The sequence below is a fragment of the Marmota monax genome, unplaced genomic scaffold (genome assembly GCF_021218885.2).
Source record: "Marmota monax isolate L192 unplaced genomic scaffold, Marmota_monax_Labrador192_F-V1.1 WCK01_AAM20220418_F8-fsc00224, whole genome shotgun sequence".
Lineage (NCBI taxonomy): Eukaryota > Metazoa > Chordata > Mammalia > Rodentia > Sciuridae > Marmota > Marmota monax.
The window spans coordinates 56,958-79,360 of NW_026693937.1; the positions used below are offsets into that span (position 1 = coordinate 56,958).

At 34.3% G+C, this 22,403-nt stretch overlaps 1 protein-coding gene and 1 long non-coding RNA gene across 5 annotated transcripts in view; one reads left to right on the plus strand and one right to left on the minus strand.

Moving 5' to 3' along the window:
- The window catches only part of Adam32 (ADAM metallopeptidase domain 32), a 126,349-nt gene that overhangs the window by 52,568 nt on the left and 51,378 nt on the right, over nt 1-22,403 (minus strand). For all 3 annotated transcript variants that reach the window (XM_058585423.1, XM_058585424.1, XM_058585425.1), the window contains one exon: nt 114-250. In XM_058585423.1, coding sequence (XP_058441406.1) covers nt 114-250 — 137 coding nt within the window. The remainder of the gene's footprint in view (nt 1-113; nt 251-22,403) is intronic.
- On the plus strand, nt 2,074-21,583 carry LOC124106263 (uncharacterized). 2 transcript variants are annotated; one of them, XR_006856043.2, is made up of 5 exons: nt 2,074-3,982; nt 7,894-7,956; nt 16,311-16,440; nt 18,479-18,610; nt 18,896-21,583. It is a non-coding gene; the product is annotated as an uncharacterized LOC124106263 (long non-coding RNA). The 2 variants fall into 2 exon arrangements; XR_006856042.2 differs by having other exon boundaries at nt 16,311-16,393.

The following is a 22,403-nucleotide window of genomic DNA, read 5'->3' on the forward strand; positions in this document are numbered from 1 at the left end:
CATGTTCATGTTTTATAGTGAACTTTATCCCTTTATAGCTAATTTGAGCTATAAGTACTATATTTAAAACAGAATAAACATAACCAATAAATAAATCTATTTTAAAAACTTACATAGCTTCTAAATTCATTGCACAGATGGCTTCTGAACACTGACATTTCTTTGGATCATCATATGATATTCCCAGACTGAGTCCCAGCATTTGGGCAAAAATAACTGAAAACGCATCCAAAGTTATGCCCTTGGGATACTATAGTAACAACAAAAAATTTAAATGAAAAGTATTTCTTTGAATAGTGGTTAGAAAAATATAAAACTTTTATAATTCTGAACATTTGTTTTTCGTATACAATACTTAAAGACAGAGAGATATGTTTCCTTGGAGAGAAGAGATGCTAAAACTCTTATGAAATTTCACTGAGATACAGGAACATTGAGTCAATGCTAATCTTTACTATAATGTAACAATTGAACACCTAACAAAATTCTTAAGTAGCTACCATAACTATATAAAAGGACTATTTTAATGAAAAAATTTTCATTAGACTTTTGGCTATATGAACCATAGTCTTTAATTCATTCAATTTCATACAACAACTCTGGTATTTATGTAGGATTAGATATCTACATGATCTCCTACTAGCCCATGAAGTGGCCAAATAACAAAATTACTCAATGTGAGTGTGTTTTCTGCTTCCTTCTAGGACCCACATTGACACAGTGATTGTTAGCAGAAGAAGCCACATAAAATAGATATAGACCCTCTAGACAGCATTCCTAAATTAGGCTGATCACATCAAATCAGTGCACAGATAACTTTCTTACCCAGGAGAAATAAGATACTGGTAATATTGGTAAATTTACATGGTATGCAATACATCAGGATTTCTCAAATTAAGACCAAAGTTGGCATAGAATAAGATATAGGTGCGAGCAAATTTGTCAGGTAAGTAAAGGCATTTAATTGCTAATGTGTCAATAGTGATAATAAAGTTTTTAAGTCAACTTGCAAAAATACTGGCTTAAGGAGATCAGGTGTTCAAAGGACCTGGTTTCAAATCCACCTAAGAGTGGATACAAAAGAACTGCAGATGGGGATGGGATTGCGGCTCAGTGGTAGTGTGCTTGCCTAGCATGCATGAGGCACTGGGTTCTATCCTTAGCACCACATAAAAATAAAGATATGTGTACCCCTAAAACTAACTAAATAAATAAATATTTTATAAAAGAGCTGAAGATATAGCCTATTATTATTTCATAAATTCCAGAATTATGGCTAGAATAAAAATATGAAACAATTCCCATATTGGTCCCTAACAAATGGAACTGAGAACTATTATGATGAGGAGGGCAATAGGAAGACCCAAAATGCTCCCAAGATGATAAATCAAAAGTAATATGATTTTCCTAGGGATATTATATAAACTAGTATTATCATCAAAGTTTGACATTATAGGATTACTGATACATATAACATCATCATTTAACTCGCCTGTATACAAAAGCCAAGTGAAAGATGGAGAATAAATGCAAAACTAATTTGGTGGATATTTGCAATACAGTATCTTTACTGGGAAAAATCAACATGGTCTCTGAAACTGGTATGCAGAAACTGACCTAGTAATTTCCTTTTTTTAATCCATAAGCAATAAAAACAACCAAAAGTAGTTTGCCTTCAGTAAAGGTAAAATCATAGGGGATCAGTAAGTGCTACACTCATCCTTATGCCTATGTCAACTCTCCCCATCTGCTTGCTATACTATACCAGAGAGATTGTCTTTATAGCCCACACAGCATATATGGCTCCACTGTATTGATGTACAGTAAATTGATGTGCAAATGTTTTAGTAAAATATATGTATTATGGAGAGTAGGAAGTAAAATCCATAACACTTAGTAATCTACCACAGCAGTTAAGTTCATTTGGGTGCAGTGGTTGGCATCCTATCAAGGTACTCTTATAAAAGTAGACACATATTTCTGTATTTCATGTATCCCACTATAATAAAATGGAATTATATGTTTGAAGGCCATATTTGGATATTAAAGGCAACATATGACAAGTTTCTCTGAATAATGTGCCAGGTATTCCGTTACAACTTCTGGCTCAAAACTTGTCCTAGTAAAGGTAAACTTGACAGTGAAACATTAAGCAACCTTGACCTGAATGTCTCATCATGAAATAGATATTATCTGATCCACAAACCATCAAGTAGGATATTCACAGCAATACTTCATTGAATAGGTTTAGAAAGAACAAGTAAACTGCACAAGCAGGTGTTTCAGAATGCCAATGTATTGTGCTTCTTTTGCTGCCTCTCTCACAACTCTTTATGACAGTGAGCAGATGCCCATCATTAAAAGAGAAGGCAAAATCATGGGCTTAATCTATAACTAGGTCAGCAAGATACACTACCAAGAGCCAGAAGTAGAATTTAAAGCCTGATTCAAAAGACCAAGTGGAAGTTGAACATGATAGCTAATTCCTGCAATAACAGCTGCCTGGGAGGCTGATGCAGAAGGATTTCAAGTTTGAAGCTAGCTTGAGCAAAATAGTAAGACACTGACTCAAAACAAAACAAAACAAACAAAAAAAATGTTCAAGTAGGCCTAAGTTCAAGCAGTAACTGTTCATGTTACTTAAAAAGAGAGATGGTTGGCTTTGCATGGCTTCCTACAGAATGAAGCACCCTACCTGCCAGTGATGAGCCCCCACTATAGCACTATGTTGGATTAGCCAGTCAACTGTAGATAGATTCATTACATTGAATCATTCTTTCACCAGAGAGAAAGATTTGTTTTCACATATTGCCTGTCTGCACTGTTTCTACCAATATTTACCTATATTGACAGAATGTCTAGCACTTCTGATTCTCAGTTCAGATCAGGGTCACATTTTGTGACACAGTATTTATGGAAGTGGATTCACTACTACCAGATTTGCTTGTCACATGTCTCATAACCCAGAAGCACTTGGCTTACTAGAATGGCATTATGGCTGGTTCAGGACTCACTTGTGGAACCAGCTAAGAGACCATATCCTGAGAACTGGCAAAGATGTTACTAAAATTATCCTAAATCAGCAGCCAAAATTTGGTGCCATCTGCCCTGTAGCATTAGGCATGAGACTGAGAACATAGGTGGCAATGGTGAGGGTGCCCCTTTAACGATAAAACCAAGAAACAAACAAAAAAATACTAAGCAATTCATATTTTCTGTTTTGGGGACCTTGAACTCTATATATTTGTGTATTAGTACCTGTGGGAAGAATTCTTTCACCAGGGGAACATACTCATGACACCATTGAATTAGATACTTAAGAGAGTCCAATGGACGTTTTAGGCTCTTTAATGACCCTGAATAGACAGGCAGAGAAAGGAATCACTGAATAGGATAGATCTAAAAGGAAATTTTGTTGGTGCTATATAATGACACCAAATAGTTGTTGTCAAAATAACAAAGAAAAAACTAGCAAGGACTCATATCCCACATGACAAATACCACAGGATTCATATATCCCACAGGACAAATAACCCAATCAAGCTAAGGGTCCTGGAGCAGGTAAGAGGAGTGTGGAATGTGGGGCAAAGGAAGAAGCTCTTCTGATTATTCACAACCAGGGACCAAGTGGGAAGAGCACAGCAATAGTTTGTTTCCTTTTTACCTCCTAGTAACACATATAAACAACACTGGGGGGTGGAGCTAACTTTCTGGTTTCCGTTAGGAATAGGACTAAATTAATAATATTAGTTAATGGGACTATGTTCAGGTTGATCATTTTTCATCTCAGCAAAGAACAGATGAAAGCCAACGTGAGTGGACTGTGCTGAAGATATTCTTTTCACCCTTCTAGGTTCAGCTTCCACCATTCTCCACCCTGCTTGTGCCGTGGAACACTGAATTGAGTGAACTACATCAATGGGCTTCCTTATCTTTTAGTTTTGCTCAATAAGGAGCAATAAGGAGGAAGGAGAACGGTGAGGTCAGTGTATTTGGTTACATGTGAAATGGCTGCATCCCTCAACTGAAGACTGGCTCCTATCAAGCAGATCTCTCTACAAAGCTTCCTAATTGTTTTCTTTGCCGTGCAGAAGATTTTTTATTTGATGCCACCCCACTTATTGATTCTTGATTTTAGATCTTAAGTTGTAGGAGTCTTTTTGGGAAAGTCAGTGCCTGAACCACTATGTTGGACTGTTGATTTTATACTTTCTTCTGACAATTGCAGCATTTTGGGTCTAATTCATAATTCTTGTTACTCAGGATTGATTGCTTGACTATTATGAGTCTTTTATTCTTCCATGTAAATTTTAGGACTGTTTTATTAATTGTGTGAAGAGTGTCACTGACATTTTGATGGGGATTGCATTGAATCTGTGGATTGCTTTTAGTAATTTGATCATTTTGGCAATATTAATTCTTCCTATCTAAGAACACAGGAAATCTTTTCATCTTCTAAGTTCTTCTCTAATTTCTTCCTTCAGTGTTCTATAATTTTAGCTAAAGAGGTTTTTCATTACCTTAATTAGATATATTCTCAATTATGTCTGTGTGTGTGTGTGTGTGTGTGTGTGTAAAGCTATTGTGAATAGAATTGTTTTCCTGATTTCTTTCTCAGCAGATTCAGTATTAAAGTATAGGGAAACTATTGATTTTTGTATGTTGATCTTGTAACCTGCTACTTTGGTGAAATTCTTTATCAGCTCTACAGTCAATCAGGTAGAAATATTTGGGTCTTCCCAGTATAGGTTCAGCTCCTCGGCAAACAGATAATTTGGCACTTTCTCAATTTTTATTCATTTAATTTACTTCCCTTTCCTGATTACCCTGGCTAGAGTTTCAAAAACTTCAGTAGGAATTGTGAGAAGTGAGAGGGGACATCCTTGTTCTGTTTCCAATTTTAGAGGAAATGCTTTCAGTTTTTCTCCATTCAATATGATGCTGGCTTTGGTTTTGACATATATTACCTTTATGATGGTCAAATAAGTTCCTTTTACCTCTAGTTTCTTCAGTATTTTTTAATATAAATAGATGATGGATTTTTCAAAGGCTTTACGGCATCTATTGAGATAATCCTGTGATTTTTGTCCTTAATTCTACATGTTATGAATCACATTTATTGATTAATGTATGCTGAACCAACTTTGCATCCCTAGGATGAATCCTACTTGATCATGGTGTGCAATCACTTTAGTGTGTTTTGAATGTGTATTATTAATAGTTTATTAAGGATTTTTGCATCTGTGTTCATCAGGGATATTGGCTTATGGTTTTCTTTCCTCAATGTATCTTTATCTGGTTTTGATATCAGGGTGACACTGCTTCATTATAATAATTTGGGAGTGTTTCTGTCTATTCCATGAAATAATTTAAGGAGGACTGGACTAGCATAAGTTATTCTTTAGATCTGGAAGAATTCAGCTGAGAATCCATCCCAGGCCTTCTGTGTTAAATAAGTTGGAATGCTTTTTATTACTGCTTCATATGGTGAATTACACACATGATAATGGTATGTTTAGGTATTCTATATTCTCTTGGTTCAATTCAGGTAGGCCATATATGTCTAGAAATTTGTCAATATATTCTAGATTTTCTAGTTCATTGGAATATGAGTTTTCAAAAAAGTCCCTAATGATTCTCTGGATTTCAGAAATGCCTGTGTTGGTATATCCTTTTTCATTTCTAATTTTATTGATTTGGTTTGGCTAAGGGTTTATTTATCTTATCTTTTCAAAGAACCAACACTTGACTACATTGATCCTTTTTATTTTTTTAACTCTTTCTTTCACTAATTTTGGGTCTGATCTTAATAATTTCTTGTCTTCTTCTGGTTTTGGAATTAGTTTGTTCCTGCCTTCTTAGGGACTTGAGATATAACTTTAAAATGTTTGTGATTTTCTTAAAATGTAGTTATTTAATGGTATTAACTTTTAGAACTGACTTCATAGTGTCTCAGAGATTGTGGTAAGTGGTATCAATATCGAATTTGATTCTAAAAAGTTTTATCTCTCATTTATTCTCTTATCCATTCAAAAGGGTATCATGTTTATGTAGTTTTATAATTTTTCTTACTGTTGATTTCTAATTTCATTTCCTTGTGATCTGATAAAATTCAAAGGATTATATGGATTTTTTTATTTGCTGAAACTTGCTTTATGACCTAAAATACAGCCTATTTTGGAGAAAAGGCCATATTCAGCATTTCCATGAAATGCTGAAGAGAAAGTGAATTCAGCTGTCATTAGATGAAATATTCTTTAGCTATTGATTATGGTTCTTTTGAATTATAGTTATACTTAGGTCATAAGTGTCTTTATTGATTTTACATCTGGATGACCTGACTCTTAGTGAGAAAATGATGTAGAAATCACCCAATATTGTTGTATTGTCTGCCTGAGACTTAATATCAAAAAGTATTTGTTTTATGCAATTAGGTGAACCAATATTTGGGCAAAAATATTCTATTTTTCTTGGGAATTTTTCCCTTTATCAAAATGTCATGACCTTCCATATGTCTTCTGATTTATTTTTCCTTGAGGTCTTCTTTAACTACTTCTGTTTGCTTTCAGACTCCATTTGCAAGGAATATCTTTTTCCATTCTTTTAACTTTCAGGCTGTAGTTGTCTTTGCCTATAAGATGAGTCTCTTATAAACAGCACATACTTGGGTCTTGTTTTTTAATCCATTCTGCCAAGTTTATATCTTTTAATTGAACAGTTAAGACCATTTACAATGAAAGCAATTATGGAAAGACATTTGTTATTTTGTGTCCTTTTGATTAGTTTTATATATTTAATTCAGTCTTAATTGCCATTTGCTTAACTACTCTTCTGTTGAGTTTCGTCCATTCAGGAGCTCTGGGGTTTGTGCTTTATCTTTTTTTTTTGGTCGGGGGAGAGTGGAGAGGTACCCGGGATTGAACTCAGTGGCACTCAACCACTGAGCCACATCTTCAGCCCTTTTTTAATTTTATTTAGAGACAGGGCCTCACTGAGTTGCTCAGTGCCTCGCTTTTGCTGAGGCTGGCTGTGAAATCACGATCCTCCTGCCTCAGTCTCCTAAGCTGCTGAGATTACAGGTTTGTGCCACTAGGCCTGGCCTGTGTGTATTATTTTTTAAGTATTTACTATCATGTTGGCTTAGTGGGCATTAATTCTTTAAATTTATCCTTATCCAGGAAATTCTTAGCTTTGCTGGTTATAGTAATCTTGCTTGGCTGGATTTTAGTGTCTGAGAAGTCAGTACTGGGCTTTATTGGTTTACCTCTAAATGTAATCTGACATTTTTCTCTTGATACTTTTAATACTCTTTTATATTAGGCCTTTTGATCATGATGTGTCTTAAAGAAAATTCTTTGTTTTTTTCAGTTTTTGTCTTTGGAGTTCTGTATGCCTCCTGTGCATGGATATCCATCTTATTCCTAAAGTTTGAACTTTTTTCTGCTATTATTTCACTGAAAACATTCCTAATGCCATTAGCCCGTGTCTACATTCCCACTTGAATTCCAAAAACTCTGAATTTTGTCCCAGTGTTAATGTTCTAATCATAAAAGAATGTACGTTGTCTTCAAGGCCTAAAATTCTGTTTTCTACATAATCTAATCTATTGATGATACTTTCAACTGAATATTTATTTGATTTATTATGTCTTTCATTCCCAGGAGTTTTCATTGATTGGCTTCTTTTCAGAATCTCTCTTTATTAAAATGGTCTTTCACCCTTGTATTTTCTCTTTCATTTTTTTAGATCTTCTTTTAGTTTGTTAATCATTCTAATAATCAATTTTTATAGTTTTCTTCTTGAATTATCCTGTTTCATATCTGTTGGCTATTTTGTTGTGGGATTGTAAGTTTGGAGGAAAGGGTTATTTGCCTGTTTCTTCATGTTTTCTAGGGTCTTACACTTGTGCATCCGTTGAGCTGGATTCCTGTTCCTCTTTTATGAGAGTGTCCTTCAGTAAGTAGTCATTGTTTTTGTAATAATTCCTGTGTTTTCAATTTATCTTAGCTTTAATGCATAGACTCAGCATAATTTAAGTGTTAATTTCAATCTCCAATGTCTCTCAGATTGCCACTGCAGATTTACTGATTTAATTCAGTCTTTGAGAATTGCTTCAACACTGTGGGTTCCTCTGAAGTATTTTAAAACCTTTTTGCTGTAAGAGTAGATGTCCATTCCAACTTTGGGCCTGGTTATCATTTTGAAGTTTTTATCTACCTTATTCTATATGTTAAAGTATTGATTTAAAAAAAAGTATTGTTGAAGCTTAAGTGGGGTTTTTTTGTGTGTATAAAGGTGTGATCTTTCTTGGATGGACTTCAGGTATAGCTCAACAGCAGAGTCTCTACCTTGTAAACTCAGAGTATCACAGTTATTTTCCAGAAAAGGGAAAACAAACAATAGCAATAAACAATACACAGTATTAAAATAAATGCCTAGTGCCTACTACAGTTAACAACAACAATTAGATCTAGCATCAAGGTAAATAGCAGATGACAACTATGCCATTTATATACTAAAAGTCACAATGACGTGAATGGTGGGGGCAGAAATTATATAAGCTAAATAGTTCTAAAAGATGGCACAACTACAGTTCATTAAAAAGAAAATGGATTCGTTAGGCAAAAAAAAAGTTTAAAATACTCAATAAGTGAACAGAGGGAAAACAGAAGAGAGGTAGTAAGTGATAGCTATGAAGAAAGAAGAGAAACATAAAAGAAGCAAAATAAAGAGAAAAATGGAGAACAAGAGAATTCAGCAATTAGAGGGAGAAGAAAGAAGATAAATGAAAATTAAAACATACAAAAAAAACCCCAAACCAAACCAAACAAAAAGCCTTAAGCCCCCAAATACAAAACAAAGTAAAATTACAAATGGGTGAAAAATGATAAAAAATATCAGCATTTCAGCATATATACACATATATGTGTGTGTGAAAATACATATGATATGTATTTATCAGCATATACATTTCATTTTGATCACTTTTATCACCTATTTGTAATTTTTTTGTTTTCTGTGTGTGTGTTTCTGTGTTTCTCTCTCTCTCTCTGTGTGTGTGTGTGTGTGTGTGTGTGTGTGTGTGTGTCTGTGTGACAAACCAATCAGCACATCAAGAACACAGAAATAATGAAGGAATGATATCTGCTGAGGTGGTCAAAACTGTTAATAAGAATAAATGTTCAGGCCCTTTTGCTTGTTTTTGGACCATGTACCCCTAAGATGGAGGGAGGGCTGGGGGTTGTTAAACCCTTCATCTTTTTTTTTGTTGTTCACCAAGCTGCCAGCTGGAGTGGCCTGGAACCAAAGCTGGTTGTAATAGCTCTCAGCTTCCCTTTTCACTAGTATAAGGTGGGATGATCAAATGGGAAGTACAGTCAAGCTTTGTCCGGACAAACCACGGCAGAGCTGATACAGAATTCTAAATGGAAGTTCTAGTGGCTGGGGTTTAGTTCCAATCAGATCTTTGGAATTTGTTGAGTTATATCTGCTCAAGAGAGATCTCTGCTGTGCATCTGGATCCAGGGCTCCCCTGAGAACTTAACTCATAGAATGATGCAACCAACCCTCTACAGGTCTTGCATAATCCACTGCCCATGAATGTGGTCCTCCCAGGATCAGTACCAAAATGCAATTATGCCCATCTCTTTGGCTTCTATATCTTCCCCTCCCCTACCAAGTGAGATATCTCTCTCCAGGTGAGATACCTATCTCTCTCTCTCTCTCTCTCTCTCTCTCTCTCTCTCTCTCTTTCACCCTAAAACCTCATATTTCTGGGTTTCATCTGGTCACTGACACTCTATATAGTTGCACTCCAGCACCTTCCTATAGCCCCCCTACCTCAACATGCAGCTGCACACCTGTTTGAGGGGGGTTCAATCTCATGGAGCATTGCTAAGTGCCTCTAACCTGCCATCTTCAGGAGCCTCTTAATTCTTAAATAGGACTACATGGAAGGTATAAAGGACAGAGCTTCGCTACCAGTTCTTGCTCTGTATACTTAGTTTTTTCTTTTAATTACCATGTGCATGCATTACATCCATAAAAATAAACATCAGAAATAGAAATATGTGCTGCAATTTCCTTTTTAAAAGAGAATATATAGAGAGGAAAACACAATAAGGTACATATATCATTCAAATATTAATAGCGGTTACCTCTGCCGGGATAGTAAAATGCCAGATTATAGAAATTTTGTTATACGTTCCCAAATATACTTAACATATTTGGCATGGCTAATAAAAACTGTGTATAATTTTTAAAAATATGTAGGACTTAAATTTGTTTGTTTTCCAAAGAATTTGTGATATAAGAAAATGGCTAAGAGAGCTAGATGACCTTCAATAACGCATTTGATTTCACCAGTGATTTGTATATGACACATTTAAATATACTATAAATATTTAAAATACATATAGAAGTTTCTTTTAAATACTGTCTGAAACATTTTAAATGATTTATATTTCAGTTTTTATTTGTTGCATTTGATTTTTAAACTATTTTATCTATGTTAATGTTTATCCAATTTTATGTTTATAAGCAAAACTTTATCTGGGCTATAAAAAGCTTCTTATGGATGGATATTTTTTCATGATGCACTTGCCTATATGTTGAGGAATGCATGTGTATTTATGATATTTTTATTCGCACTTTGAATTCCAAATATAGCTAATTGCAACATGATCCTTGTTCTACAAAATATTCTTCCCTCCACACACTTCAAAGTTTTAATAGTGATAGTAAAGAAATGTAGTTTCTAAATGTAAACTATATAAAATATGCTATTATTCTGGATAATTTTTAATGTGTTAATTTTTTAAAAGATTAAATTATTACATACCAGTATAATTCCCGCAGAATAAGGAGTAACACACATCTTTCCAGGAAATGTTGCTCCCACATAACTTGAATAATCTCTATAGCTAAATAAATAAATATACATTTATAATTTTAATGAGTGAGTTAAATGTGAATCTTCCTGCTTACTTAACTCCGTAGTTTATAAAATCCTAGTCTAAAATGAAGTGAAGTACAGTCCTTCAACATGTCCTTAACTGTTTCAAAATTTGAATATATACTGGACTAAATACTCTTAATTTCAAAAACATATGTAACAGATAATAGGTTTTTAGATCTTTACTATACTCATCACATCTGGTTAAGATTACTAAATCTCTGATTCAAATAGTATTTTAAAAATTTCTTGAATGATAATGACAAAAAGTTTTAATGTATGGATAAAAATGTGTCACTCTCTTGTACAAAAGTTCAACAGTTTCTTACAGGAATGACTATATTATTTCTCAGCTAAACATAATTTTTCAGTTTTGGGGACGAATCCATGTAATGATCATATAATATTAGTCTACGTACTTTACATAAATTATTCCATTTAACATTCAAAACAAACCACTGAAATTGATAATATCTGTATCTGCATTAAACATCTGATGGGAAAAGTAACTCTCTACAGGTGGCATGATTAATAAGTGCTACTGAAAGATTTGAACTTAAAAAATCCAGAGGCATACTCTCAGCCATTAAGATATAGATGTTCCACATATATTCTGCCATCTTTAGAGTTTCCACCCACTTAAATATGACAAGATGTGTGTAAAGAAGCTTGGTACTCAATTCTTTTCCCTCATTTGCTCTTCTCAATTGCCTTATCATCCCATTACAACCTCTATTCCATCTCTCTGATATTGTTTATACCTACCCACCCACCCCCAACACTGTTTCTAAGTATTAACTCCTAATACCCAACATTAGTTTTGCATTTTAGTGTATAATTATTACATTTTCTTATCCAAAGTAGTTCCTCCAAAAGATACTTTAACAAATCCATCTCTTCTTAAGATTTCCACTAAAACTATACACACTTATTATGAGATCAGTAATATTTATTTTTACTTCATACTGCCACCCCTTGATGTGCCCACTCCATGTCAAATCTGTTATCAAGATCTACTATTTCACTTATTCAATGTTTCTTGTTTCCTTTCACTCCTTCTGAGGTTCGGCCCCCATATCTAACTATAAATTGCATACTCTTTGAAAGAACTACATAATTTTTTTCATGACACTAATCACATTGTTTTTAAAACCTGGAATGCTTTTCCACCTTCTTTCTCTACCTACTGAATTAAACAGGCCCAACTCTGCCTTCAAACTTTCACTTAGCATTAAATTTGATCTTTCTATAATCCTCCCCGTCTCTCCTATAAATTGTAAACAGGAAGATAATTATATCTTCCAACATTAATTTTACTATATCCATTATGCCTACTGCGGGATTTACTCAAATCAGATTGTAAGCTTTTACAGAACAGAGATCATAATAAACTATTGCTAATCATTCTCCTTGCATATCTATTCTAGGACCTTACTAATTGTAGATCTGTGAAATGTTTCTACAGTAAAATAATATTGAGATCTCAAAAGTGGTACTAAGTTCAAACAGAATGATTGTACTATACTTTGTATATTTCTAATGGAATAAATTCCTTTTGTGCAAATCTCACAAAAATTAATGCATATAGCGATGTCAGTCAGATGGCCAAGTTCAGGTACCTGGTATATGTCACTCCACAATAAAAAGCCCAAAACAAAGAAAACACAAATATATTCTGGCAGAGTGCAGTGGGAATGTGGCGGAGATGTTGCCAAGCAGAGACCCACAATGGACTCATTAAAAAGTGGCTAAGTGCAAAATATCTATCATTCCATCTCTCCAGTCAAGGGCAATTCTGAGTCAAGAGATATTACTCTCAGCAGCAAAAAGTACAATTAAAGTCCCCAACAGTCCCCAGTCATGCTAAGGACACCTGAAGTATTTGATTCTGGAGAAACCTACAGCTTTCAAAGTCTCCAAGTCAACTTTAGAGTATTTCTGGGGAATCCCTATACCCGCATTGTGCCACAGAAAGAACGTAGCAGTCTATCTACGTTGTGCTCTCCCCCACTGAGGTTCCTACTGCAAAGTATCATCACACACCTGCGGGGGGGGGGGGAGAGCTATGAAACAGCAGGATGGTAACCCCCAACAGTTCAGATGGCCTGGCTTGCAAACTAGCTATGTGGCCTCATCAACCCACATTCACCCCTGGGAACCAGCTTTCCAAGGCACCCATTAATTAATATTGATCTGTTTAGGTTTTCTATGTCTTTTGATTTAATTTAGATGAGTCTTGTGTCTAGAAATTTGTCAATATCATCTAAATTTTCAAGTTTATTAGAATATAAATTTTCCAAAATAATCTCTAATAATCCTCTAGTTTTCAGAAATGTCTGTGGTGATTTCTCCTTTTCATCTCTTATTTTGTTGATCTGGGTCTTCTCTTCGTTAAGTTTGGCTAAATGTTTATTGATCTTGTTTATCTTCTCATTAAGGACAGCTCTAGTGCTATTTTCTGTCTTCTACTGGTTTGACCCTGCTTTTCTAGGAGCCAGTGATATAACATCCAATTGTTTATTTGGGATCTTTTTAAAAAAAAAATTGTAGGAACTTAAAGTTATCAACTTTCCTCTGAGAACTGCCTTCAGAGTGTCCCAGAGATTTTGGTATGCTGTATCACCATTCTTCTTTGATTCTGATTTCTCCTCTCATTTCTTCCATGATCCATATCTCATCCAGAATAGTATTGTTCAATCTCCTTATGTATTTGGTCTCAATTATTTTTTTCTTGCTGTCTATTTCTAACATCATTCCATTGTGAACTGGTAAGATGAAAGGGATTATACTGATTTCCTTGTATTTGCTAAGATTTGCTTTGTGAACTAAAATATGGTCTATTTTGGAGAAGGTTCCTGTGCTTCTTAAAAGTAAGTGAACCAAGCTCTTAAGTCCATTTGATATATAGTAATGCTTAGGTCTGAATTCTTTACTGACTTTATGTCTGGATGACTTGTCTCTTGGTGATAGGTAAGTTTAAATCACCCAATATTATTTTACTGGGGTCCACCTGAGAGTTTATGTGACGAAGTGTTTGTTTTATGCAATTAGCTGCTCTGACATTTGGGATATATATCTTTACTATCATATTTTTTTGGATTGTTCTCTTTATCAGTATGTAGAGAGCTTCTTGACTCTAATGATTAATTTTTGCTTGAAATCTGCTTTTTCATATATCTCCATTTTCATCTACTTATTTTGTTGATTGGGGTCTTCTCTCTGTTAAGTTTGGCTAAGCGTTTATTGATCTTGTTTATCTTCTCAATAAAGAGAGCTCTAGTGCTATTTTCTGTCTTCTACTAGTTTTGGAACTAGTTTGTTCCTACTTTTCCAGGGGCCTGAGATATAACATTAAATTGTTTATCTACTCCTGCTTGATTCATTTGCATGGAATATCTTCTTCCATTCTTTTATTTTCAACTTGTGGATGAACCTCTTGTAAACAGCACATAGTTGGATCTTATTTTTAATCCAATCTGCAAGGCAGATTGGGAGGTTGAGAATTATTATGGATAAGAATTTATTACTTTCTGTCATTTGGTTAGTTTCATAGATTTAATTTGGTCTTAATTTTCACTTGCCTTATTGTTTTTCCAGTGACCTTTGTCTGTTTGGGTTCTTCAAATGAGCTTTGTGTATTCAGGAGCTTGGGTTAGCTTTTTGAGTTCTTCTGTAGTGCTGGCCTGATGATCATGAATTCCTTTACTTTACAGTTATTGTGCAAGATTTTTACTACTTCTTCAATTCTGATTGATAGCTTTGCTGGATCTAACAATCTTGGATGGCAGTTGTTTCCTTTCAGAGCTTGAATTATTCCATGCTAAGTCCTGCTGGATTTTAGACTCTGTGCTGAGAAGTCAGAAGTGAGTCTTACTGGTTTACTTCTAACTGACCTGACATTTTTCTCTTGTAGATTTTAAAATTCTATCCTTATTCTCTATTAGGTATTTTGATTATTGACATGTCTTGAAAAGGCTCTGTCTTTTATTTTTTCCATTTAGGTTCTTATATGCCACTTGTGTGTAGATGTCTCTTTCCTAAGGTTTGAAAATTTTTCTTATTAAAAAATAAATAAAATTTAAAGTTTTTTCATTATTTCATTAAAAATGTAATCAATGCCATTAGCCTGTATCTCCATGTCCTCTTAAATTCCAATAACTTTTTGTTTTGTTATGTTCCATTGTTCTCGTATAGTCAATCATGGTCTCTCTCACCCTTTCTGTCTGTCTGTCTCTCTCTCTCTCTCTCTCTCTCTCTCTCACACACACACACACACACACAGAGAGAGAGAGAGAGAGAGAGAGAGAGAGAGAGAGTTTATGAGTGTTCAAGTTTATATACACTGTCTTTGAGGTCTGAAGTTCTGTATTCTACATAAACTAATGTCAATGATACTTTCAACTGAATTTTTTTTTATTTATTGTATCTTTCATTTCCAGGAGTTCTGGGTTGAGTTTTTCTCAGGATCTCTTATCTCTTCATTGAAATAGGCTTTCAGCTGGGTACAGTGGTGCACACCTATAATCAGAGTTGCTCAGGAGGCTTAGGCAAGAGGCTCTCTAGTTCAAAGCCAGCCCCAGCAACTAATGTGTCTCTCAGCAACTTAGCAAGAACCTATCTCAAAATAAAAACAGACTGGGGATGTGGCTCAGTGGTTAAGTACGTGTATTTTCCCTCTTAATTCATCCCTTTCCTTATATGTGAGCTCCCTAGGTTGAGGATTGTAAATTGTAGAGGGAACCTTGTTTGCCTCTTCTTCCTCTTTTATGAGTGAGTCTTTGGTAAGTTTTTAACCTTTTCATAATTAGTCCTATGCTTTCAGTATACCTTAGCTTCAACATGTAGACTCAACATAATCCAAGTGTTACTTCCAACCCCCAATACCTCTTTGAATGAAGAGAGTGCTGAAATTAGCAGTAGTAATTTAAAAGTAATCATATTATCAACATATATTATGTATGTAATTACTAATGATCTCTATAATTATATTAACCCAGGAGGAACATGGATGAGGAGTAATATAATATAGGCTGAAATTATTAGTAATTATATACTAATAATATAAGAAAATAGAGAAAAGGAAAGAAATTAGACATTTGAAAGGAAAAGGGTGGGGAAGGAAGGGAGGCAGAGGTAAAATGGGAAGAGTAGATTGGATTGGCTTCAGAAGATGAGATTGATGGAATATAATAGTATAGAAGAAAGACTAAGTATTAGTTAATATAAGTCAGTTCATGCACTAATAATTCAAAGATTCACTTTTATTTTTGCTTAAGCATTTGAAAAACAGTCTTTTCTATCTATTGTTTGACAGATGTAAGGAAGATGTTAAAATGTAAATGTCTTTTAATTCCAGCTCCCATTCAACCTGACGAATTTGTTAAGTGAGTGTGTATGCAGAGTTTAACCTTGCCTATGCTCCTCCTGGAGAGGATTGGGGTAAACTGCTTTCCTCTTTCACAATGGCTTTGTTGTTGTGTTTTGAGGTGAGAGTGCATCTTGTTGGGAAAATTAGCCAGCTCCTTTGTCTGCTTTATCTTTAGACTGACCTGTCTTGAACTGCACTTCTCATTCCTGGAGTCCCTGTCCATGTGCTATGCTTGGGTGCTGGGGAGTTGGTACTTTCAGTCTGATCTCTCCAGACCCAAATCCCTGACACCTGTCAACCACTTTTTTTTTAAAAGAGAGAGAGAGAGAGAGAGAATTTTTAATATTTATTTTTTAGTTTTCGGTGGACACAACATCTTTGTATGTGGTGCTGAGGATCGAACCCGGGCCGCACACATGCCCAGCGAGCGCGCTACTACTTGAGGCACATCCCCAGTCCTGTCAACCACTCTTTATTCCACAGACCCATCTACCAATTTTAGATGAAGTCACCCTTTCTTCTCCTCTCTGCAGAGCCACAACAGGCTCTCAGTCTCTCTTCAATTCTCAGATTGGGGGTAGGTTTGGTTACTCGTTGATCCATAGAAAAGTATAGCCTAAGTGGCTATTTGGCCTTGGTATTCAGCAAGTCAAGTATGCTAAGTACAGGACCAAAAAAAAAAAAAAAAAAAAACAGGTGCGAATAAAATCAATGGAAAAAATAGTAATTTCTGAAAAATAATGAGTGACCAGCTGAAAGAATTTGAGGTCTGATCAATGAGTCCTTTCAAGATGATCGTGTTTTGCCAGTTTCAACCAGCTGTGCTAGGGCTACTTACCTAACTTTGTTAGAGATCACTAGTTCCCTCTCCAGCCAGGGACTCCCAGGCTTTCTACCCAATAAGTACAGCCTAATTTTTCTGAGTTTATTATTTGGTCCTATTGTTAAGCCCAGTGGGAAAGTGTCTTCTTGAGTGAGCAGTACTTAGCATGACTGGCACTGTCACCATCTGTTGCTTTTTTTTTTTTCTATTCTAAAAACCTTTTTTTTTTTTCACTTTCTTTTGGATACTAGCACACTGAATTGCCTACCTGCTTTTTTTCTTTTTCCATACTTCAAAACTGCTAATTTAATTTACTCTTAGAGACCTGTTTCCTCCATTCCACCATCATAGAGCCATGTGTGCTATTTGATTATACAGCTTTGCATTATATTTTCAAATGGGTTACTGGTGGCTCCAACTTTGTTCTTTTGGGTCAATATTGACTTGTGATGCCTCCAGTTTTGTTCTTTTGGATCAATATTTGCTATTTGGGGTCTTTTGTCATTTTGTGGGAATAATAGGACTGTTTGTTCTTGTCTGTGAAGAATGTCATTGGCATTTTGTTAAGGATTCCACAGAATATGCAGATCACTTTAGATAGTATGACATTTTAACAACAGTAATTCTTTTAATTAATTAACAGGGGTAAACTTCTGTTTATTTTTGTCTTCTTTAATTTCTTTTAACAATGCTTCATAGTTTTAGTATAGATATCTTCCACCATCTTGTTAAATTTACTCCTAAGCATTTTTTTCTTGAAGCTATTGTAAATTGAATAGCTTTCCAAATTTCCTATTAAGCTAATTCACTATTAGTGTATAAAAATGATACTAAGTTTTCTATATTGATTTTGTATCTTGCAAGTTTACTGAGTTCATTTATTAGATTGAATAGTTTTCTTCTGAAATCTTTAGGATTTTCTGTTAGGCAAGTCAGTCACAAGCAGGCGGGCAGGGGGAAGGACAGTAAAGGGTAATAACTTACAGGGAGGAAGTCAGACATGTGCATCAAAGACAATTCATAGTTCATAACAGAGAATTTTATCAAAGCAGACAGAAACAAAAGAAACTGTTACCAGACAGTTCAAATATGGGCCTGAGGAGTAAGGAAGATAAGCCACAACACTCTCTGCTCCAGACATATTCAAAGTCAAATTGGTAGGAAAGGGATTTTATTCAAAATTACCTTTGAAGAAAGATGAAAAAATATAGTCATTGTTTCAAAAGTGCCATCCCTAAACCCTCTGGGAGGAAGAAAGTGTTTAGAAAGGGGAAGGGATGCATTAGAACGAAAGACAAAAGTTAACAGGTTTCACACTGTTTTTCACTTCCAGGAATTTCGAAGGTTTTAACTTCTTCCAAGTCCAGGGAGCCTTTCTTATCAAGTCAAAGGGATCAGGACATTCTGGAGCCATCATTTGCATCCACCATCTTCATCTTCCAATTTCAGAGGGAGAGCTTCCAAGGTCAGTCTTTTTTTTTTCTTAAATATTTTTTAGTTGTCAATGAATCTTTATTTTATTTATTTATATGTGATGCAGTGCCTCACACATGCTAGGCAAGCGCTCCACTGCTGAGCCACCACCCCAGCCCCCAAGTTCAGTCTTTTAAAAACCACGACTCTGTAAGGCCCATGTCACCACCCCCTGACATGACCTGTTTAGTCTCTCCTGAACATCTGTATTCTCCATTTTTCTAATAAACACTCCTGCCTGAAAATATGTGAGACTCACTTGAAATCCTTCCCACAGGATCAAAAGCACCAGTGATCACAGACCCCACCATTGCTTTGGCTCCACAGGCAACTGTTTACTGAAGCATGGTGTTGTTGGCTACCATCTCTGTTGGCCAGAATGCAGAGTATCAAGATTTGCATGCTATTTATTGTTAGCCCCATCCTTGTTGTTTCTAACTGACCCCTGGCACCTAGTCCTCTCAGGTGCCCCAAGATTTCCTGAGGTGAGCCCAGGAATGGTGGAGAAACTGAATCTTTACCTCTAAAATTTACTATCCCAACTACAGAATTGTGAGTCTAAGAGAATTCTCTGTGAGTGATGCTTTGCCATCTTGAAAAAGGGTGGCAAGTCCAACAGAACTCTTTCTCTTACCATTTAATTGTGACTTTTCTCAGCTCTGTGATCCCAAGTTGGTATATTAGCTTCAGACACACATCTTGGGGTATTCAGGGTAATACTTCATAGGGACAGTTGCTACATGGGTTTGTGTGTAGATGGGTGAAGCTGAAGAACCACATATTCTGTCATCTGGCTAATATTACTCTGGCTTTTCACTACCTTAGCAATATTATTCAAAAAGTAAAAACTTGATGAAGATAAACTTAGGATTTTTCTTATTTTGTGAATGACATATTTGGTGTTGTGCCTAGCAAAAAGTTTACAAACATTCCCGCATGTTCTTTTTTCTAAAAGTCTCATAGTTTAAATCATTCATTTGGAGTTAATTACTGTATATGCCATGAGATATGAAGGAGGTTCATTTATTTTTTCAGATAAATTATGAATTATTCAGTAACAATTATTGGAAAGAGTATGCTTTCTCCATCTCATTGTCTTCTTTTTAATTTGTGTCAAAGATCTTTTGACCTTATATAGATAAATATAGTCTGTCCTCTTCCCTATACCACAGTACCTTGATTATTATAGCTTCATAAAAACTATGGGATGGTGTTGTGGCTCAGGAGTAGAGCACTTGCCTTGCACCTGCGAGACCCTGGGTTCGATCCTCAGCACCACATAAAATAAATAAGTGAAATAAAGGTATTGTGTCCAACTACAACTAAAAAGTAAATATTTTTTAAACTATTTAAATCAAATACTGTTGCAATCCCAAGATTTGTTCTTTTATATATTATTTGTTTTGCTACTGTTTTATCTATTATTTTGCATGTATATGCTTTAACTATCCATTTTGACTTTTTGAATAAATTGTAGAATCAGCTTCTCGGCACTTTACAAAATATATTGCTGGGCTGTTTATTGGAACTCATCAGAATGTATTCCCCTTAATATTGCTAAAATCTTCAATTCAAAAGAAAAACACAGTATATCTCTCCATTTACTTAGGTCTTCTTTGATTTCTTTCATCAGTATTTTATATGTTTTTGTATACAAATCATTCCCATTTTGCTTCAGCTTTCTATCATGTCTTTAGTGCTAATACATACAGTTTGTTTTAATTCACAAATGTTTTAGTGCTAGAATACAAAAACAAGAATTTTTGTGTGTTAACTTTAAAATAGGCAAACTTGCTAAACTCACCTATTAGTTATAGTAGATTTTTGTAGACTGAGTTTTTTAGATAGAAAATCACAATCTACATAAAGAGAAATTTTTATTCTTTAATTTCCAATCCTAATTCTTTTTATTTTCTTGTCTTATTGAACAGGCTAAAATCTCTAGTAAAATTCTGAATACAAATGGTAAAAGCAAATATCCTTGTCTTGTTCTGAGTCATAACATTCGATTTTTTTTTTTTTTTTTACCATTTAACCATGTTGTAATAGTAGGGTATTTGTATATGACCTTTCTCAGACTAAACAAACTCTGCTCTATTCCTAATTTTTTTAAAATATTTATTTTTTTAGTTTTAGGTAGACACAATATCTTTATTTTATTTTTATGTGGTGCTGAGAATTGAACCCAGTGCCTCATGCATGCTAGGTGAGGGCGTAGTACCACTTGAGCCACATCCCTAGCCCCTCTATTCCTAATTTGTTGAAAGCTTTTTACATGACATGAATGTTAGGATGTGTCAAATGCATTATCTGTGTATATATTGAGATGATCATATGGTTTGTATTTTGAAGTGTGCTAGTAGGTTGGCTTATATTCATTGATTTTTAATTTTAAATTAATCATATTCCTGGGATAAATCACTCAGTCAAGATATAGAATGTTTTTTATATATTATTTGTTTTGCTACTGTTTTATCTATTATTTTGCATGTATATGAAAGAAAAATTTTCTCTTTTTTTTCCAGTGTTGCCTAGTGTTCATATCAAGGTAATTCTGGCAACATAAAATCCATTAGGAAGTGTTTTTCCCCTTTTCAATTTTCTGGAAGAGTTTATTTATATAAACATGATATTATTTCCTCCTCAAATGCTTAGCTTTCTGTACCTGTAATTTTCTTCTTAAAAGGTTTTTAATTCAAGATTTTCTTCTAAGTATATGGATAAAAGGGTAAGCTATTTCTTCTTCAATGAGAAGAGTATGTGTCTTTGAAGAAAGTTGTTCATTTCAACCAAATAGCCAAATTGTTTGTCATTAGATTGTTCACAATAGCTCCTTAAATTTTCACAATGTTTATATCCTTTTGATGAATTAACATTATTACTAAATAAACATCAGTATCCTTAATAAATTCTTATCTTTGACATCTTCACCTGATAATAATAAATTACTCCAACTTTACTTTTATTTTCATGGTATACATTTTGTCATCATTTTATTTTTTAAAATGGGGTTTATATCAGCAGAATATAGTGAAGTCTCACTTTTTAAATTCAGTATTGTGTTTAGGCCACACATAAAAGATGGGATTATTGCAATTTTTCAATTTATTCCTTCTTTTTGCTCCTCTTTTATACTCTTTCTGATTAAGTACCTTTTTATGACTCTCGTCGATTTATTTGTTTACTATTTATATCTACTTTTTCATGGTGGATTTAGATTTAACACTATTTATCTTTAACATAACAACTTCAAGTTACTATTGTGAATAAAAAACATTGATAATACCTTTGTTTCCCTGCTCTCAGTCCTTATGATATTGTTGTGTTAAATTTTACTTCTATATTTGTTATAAACCCCAAAACATATCATTATTACTTTTGCCTTGAGAAGAAAATTCTCTTTGAAAATCATGCTAAATAATAAAACATGTTTTACGAATATCAAAAAATTTACTCTTTGTGGTGTTCTTCTTTCCTTCATATACATTTACTTCTTCCTGGGGGATTTCTTTAACAAGTTTCTTAAACTATAAGTCAGCTATGATGAATTCTTTCAGATTCTTATATGAAGCAGTCTATATTTTCCCAGGCATTTCTTGAATAATTTGGTTTTGTAGAATATAGAATTCCATGTAGACATTTTTTTAAGAGTCCACAATTTTGTTTTTTCTCTTTAGTATACCTTCCTTTTTATTTGTTCTTTTTAGATACATGATAGTAGAGTGTACTTTGACATATTATACATACATGGAGTATAACTTCTTCTAATTAGGGTCCCATTCTTG